Below are 5,000 nucleotides of genomic sequence, written 5' to 3'. Positions count from 1 at the left end.
GCTATTTCACTTTGCCTTGTTCACTAGACCAGTGCTTCTTAAGGGGGATTCATACTTGGCGTGACTGGCGCTAGTCTCCTTCATACTTCACTCGCGAACTCACTTGCGACCTCACTCGACCTCACGCCGTCACGTGACCCAAAATGACGTCACACGCCGTGGCGCGAGCTGCCGTGGCGCGACGTCGTGCACCCCACATTTTTTGTAACTTATCGTGCGCCACCAGCGACCATGCAGGTAGGCAGACAAAGCAGGAGTTGCGAAGAGAGGCTACAACTACTGTAGGCTACTACAGAATGGATCCTGCATCATTTTGAGGATAATAAAATGTCCTTGAGAGTTATTTTATCTTCTCTCTTAAATGTTGTTCAGTGAAACAATTGTTTACTTTGTTCAGAAGCATGTTGTGTTCGGCGATCTATTTATAAATTCTGCCGCCAGAACAATGCTCTCACATGGTCTTGGAATGATCTGGCAATGTAGGCTACAACAAAAAATATATTTTTCAATGTGGTAAGTCACAAGTCAGACGTTCAGTAGCCCTACAGCAGCCGTGTTTGGCTTTCTATTTTATACATCCATAGAACTCACGCTTGCGAGTTGCGAAAGATACTGCCGTTTCTCTCATGAACAGCAGAGGGCACTTCCGACAATGCGAGCAGGGCGCTTTTGAAGTATGAATAGTCTGGCGCAAGTGATGACGTCATTAATGGTTCTCGCGCCAAAGTGCGCACGTGAAGTATGCAGAGCCCTTTAACCTGGGGTGCGGGCACCCCCTGTGGGTGCGCCAGAGACTTCAGGGGGTGCATGGAATTTTGTTTGCGTTGAGGGTGTGACCAAAAATTCTACTAGCGAAAATTATAATCCGCCAAATCAAAACCAAATTAAAACGTGTTTTGGTCCCCATGTAAAGTCATTAAGGTATTCATTAATGTCTCAAGCAAGAATCATAGTAATTAATCACTTAAGTCATATTTTAGTGTGGATACATATGTAGAAGTTTGGGTTGGGGGTGCGCGGCTTGTCTTGGAGAGAGGCAAGGGGGTGCATTAACCCATTATGTCCTGGAGACGCACATACGCTGCATTCAGGTTCTTGAGATTTGAGCTGTTTTATTAAAGATGTGGGTATGTTAGAGCTGAATGAACACATTCTAAGGCAAAATGAGGGTCCTAGCTTTTAAATACAAATCATATCATGTTCGTATGTGCTTCGGAGGCTGAGATATTTAGGATTTAATAGGCAGAGGGCACCCTTTACAAAAAAGGGCTTAGGACAAAATGGGTTAAGAACCACTGCTGATTTTCTGGTAGGCCTACAGAAAGAAATCTCCTTAAAACATACATATGAAACAGACAAAGGCAGATGATTTATGTTTCCATAGTAACAATGAAGGTCACAAAGCAGCCATACAGGTCGGGGACACAAGACCACCAGAGCCACGTCATTCCGCTTTTCAGTCCAGGTGTCTGATGAGCGTGAACACACACACACACATACACACACACACACACACACTGTAACACCCATCTGTAACTTCAGACAACAGCAGGGTGAGGCAGAGTCAACAAACACAAGTAAAGCGCAATTCTACAGAACAACAGCGACTCTATAACTCTTTAGCCAAAGTGATCAATCGCTACGGTTTTCCCCAATACAAGTGTTACTCAAAGCTTGGCTATTTGTCTTCGATGGTCCAGAACTTGGATGGGCTAAACTAACTTGTTTGGCTTCTGCTGATTTTGTCTGTAGTGTTATCTGCACGTGCGCACGCACACACACACGCACACGCACACATACACACCACACACACAAAGACAATACACCAAGACACACACACACCACACACACACACAAAGACAATACACACAGACACACAACACAAGCCATCCTGTCAGCTCTCTCTCTCTCTCTCTCTCTCTCTCTCTCTCTCTCTCTCTCTCTCTCTCTCTCTCTCTCTCTCTCTCTCTCTCTCTCTCTCTCTCTCTGTCTCTCTCTCTCTCCATGGGGATCTGGTGATGTGGTGGTGGGGGGGCCGAGGGCTTCATTGGTCTGCTGCTGCAGCGTGGGCCACTTCATCACTGCTAATGTACTGGGGCCCTAATGAGCTTTCCTCCCTCCATCACGCAGGCCATCTCCACTCACTCTGACAATCAGCAGGCCCTTCTCCATCAACTGCAAGGTCAGCTGGAGGTGGAAGAGTAAGTACACACGCTACACACACATTCACACACACGACACATGACACTCCTGTACTCATCAACCCACCATAAACGTACACACATAGTACACACTTACCCTATATGACATGGCATTATGGAGGTGGAAGAGTAAGTACACGTGCTACACACGCATACACAACACACTACGACACTTCTGCTATAGTACTCATCAATGATATGAGAAGGGTATATTACAAGCTCTCACGAGTACACACTTACACACCCACCCTTAGACTACTGTATGTCTTATGGGGTTATGGAGGTGGAAGAATAACTACACATAGACTTTACACTCCTGGCATAGTGCTCATCAACCAGAAACCAGAATAGGTACATTACAAGCTCTCACTTAGTACACACTTACACACCTACCCTTACCCTTTATCAGATGGTGGTGTGGTGGTGGAAGAGTAAGTATGTACACACTCACACACTTCTGGCATAGTACTCATCAACCCACTATAAAAAGGTACATTATGAGCGCTTGCTTACTACACACTTGCACACCTATCCTTAATCTATATCATATGGTGTTGTAGAAGTGGAAGAGTAAGTACACATACAGTATACATGTATACACTGGCACAGTACTCACCAATCCACTATAAAAAGAAAAGGTTCACTACAAGCTAGCTTGGTTTAGTGTACACTTACCCCTGTCTCAATGTAGACACGTATGCCCTCACTTCACTTGTCTCATTTACTGTACTTAGTATCTTTCGCATTGGTAAGGTGTGCAAGGTATTTTATAAGTTCTCAGTTAAGTTACACACTTAACCTCTCTCCCACAGTCTTACACTACTCTAAATGGAGGCTAAATTATAATATGCGTTTCGCTTCACTTATCTCGCTTAGCGTCCTCAGTGTGTTTCCCATTGGGTTAGCTGTGGCACCTGACATGGGCCTCTACTTCTTGCCTTTATGAGACACGTACGCTATAGCCAGGGCCGCTGACAGGAAGGGACAAATGGGTCATTTGTCCCGGGCCCAGGGAGACAGGTGGCCCCGAAACGGGTCCTCAATACATTGTTTGTGTCGGATTTGAGGCCCTTTTAGACGACTTTTGTCCCAGGCCCAGCCAAAGCTGTCAGTGGCCCTGGGTATAGAGCACATGGTGTTATGGAACATTCGCACATGTTAAGGACGTGATAGCCGCACTTATCTCCCATTCCCTCCCTCCTCCACATGCTCGTTAAGTGCATATGTATTTATGTTGAAATATTATGCTGGAGTGGAGCTTCGAGTGGCGCCGTTTGAATGAAGTTAGCAGGAAGACTATCGAGTGGCTGAAGAGGTGACGCAGTAATCTAGCCAACTGATGAAGTAGCCTTGGGCCGCACTCACTGCTTAGAATAACAATGTAGGATTTCTTCTTTCACATGCCTGCGATTAAATGTAAAAACTGTCTTTACAGAATTTTATGGCTCGCTTAGTTGTATCATTGATGAAGTACCTTTACTTAATTTCAGGATTTTATGTTGCTAAAAGTTTACTTGAAGTTTGTGAAATTTAAAATCAAGCTGTAGACCAACTTGCCCTCGCCTCCATACACTTAATTTTAATTGAGAGGTACTGATACTCTTTTTTTCAAATACAATGTGCAGATGGGTTTAAACTAAGTCAAGACTTGTCATAACCTAGTAGTTAGTAGAGTGTAACCTCTTTTTTTTCAGATATCAACGTAAAAAAAAAGAGAACTTCAGAGCTCTGTTTCAAGCAGGGCCTGATCTCCTGAATGACAGACAATAGTTTTTTAAGTATTTGAATGGCCAGGCCAGGAACGCTTCAAATATATATAGTATATATTTTTGAACTTTCAAATGTACAAAAGGACCTCCAAGGTTCAGGAATGTCCAGGAAATACACCTCTTATGGGCCTGTATTAATACTGAAAAAGTGAATGAGGAGAAACCCTAGACCCAGATGCCTTTCATCTAATATTGATTCTTTTTTTCTTATTCTCTGGGGGTACAATTTGTGGCAGTGCCTTTTATTCAGCAGCTGACATGTTTGTCGTAGTAGGAGTCAAAATAAAGCATTGACTAAAGTGAAACAGCGATGGGGGATGATGTGGGGGGCGGGCATGATGTGTGTGGACGTGGAGCTGTTGGAAACATGCAGCAGGTTCCTGTCTCTCCAGTCCACTGTCCAAGCAGAGCAGCTGCAGCCAGGCAAGCTGACAAGGTGGGACAAAGGGGGTCACTTGTCCCGGGCCCAGGGAGAGAGGGGGGCCAGAATTGGATCCTCATTACATTGTATGCATTGGGACTGGGGCCCTTTCAGATGTCTTTGTCCCGGGCCCAGCCAAAGCTTGTCAGCGGGCCTGGCGGTAGCAGCGCCTGACAAAACTAAGGACCTGGCTGACGGTGTAGCCTGTAGGGATGCCCACGCAGAGACATGTTTGTTCACCCAGCGGGTGCCGACGGAGCGTCAAGAATGCTTGTCAGCCAATTAAATTTGATTGAGCACAGCTTAGTGCTACGTTTGACAAATCAACCCATTAGCCAAGTTGTGCTCTCTCTCTCTCTCTCTCTCTCTCTCTCTCTCTCTCTCTCTCTCTCTCTCTCTCTCTCTCTCTCTCGAAAATGTTGTGCTCAATCTTGTTAAAAGTTGCAGCGAGATCTGAAAGATTATGTTTTGTTTGCTTACTTGCTTACTTGCTGCCGCGTCTCGCCTGGGGTCACTACATGTCCACAGCTATTTTCCCTGGCTGTCTTTTCTTTTTTTAACACGTTGGTCTGACTGGACCTTTTCACCAGGAAGCATCATTTCTACAAG

The 5,000-nt window shown here is 45.2% G+C and overlaps 1 protein-coding gene across 1 annotated transcript in view; it reads left to right on the top strand.

Moving 5' to 3' along the window:
* Positions 1 to 5,000, top strand: part of LOC134455290 (trichohyalin-like) — a 201,079-nt gene that overhangs the window by 174,073 nt on the left and 22,006 nt on the right. The window contains exon 30 of the mRNA XM_063206311.1: positions 2,131 to 2,201. Within this exon, the coding sequence (XP_063062381.1) occupies positions 2,131 to 2,201 (71 nt within the window). The remainder of the gene's footprint in view (positions 1 to 2,130; positions 2,202 to 5,000) is intronic.

This window comes from Engraulis encrasicolus, chromosome 9 (genome assembly GCF_034702125.1).
Source record: "Engraulis encrasicolus isolate BLACKSEA-1 chromosome 9, IST_EnEncr_1.0, whole genome shotgun sequence".
NCBI classification, from domain to species: Eukaryota; Metazoa; Chordata; class Actinopteri; order Clupeiformes; family Engraulidae; genus Engraulis; species Engraulis encrasicolus.
This window is presented reverse-complemented; position numbering and strand designations above follow the sequence as displayed.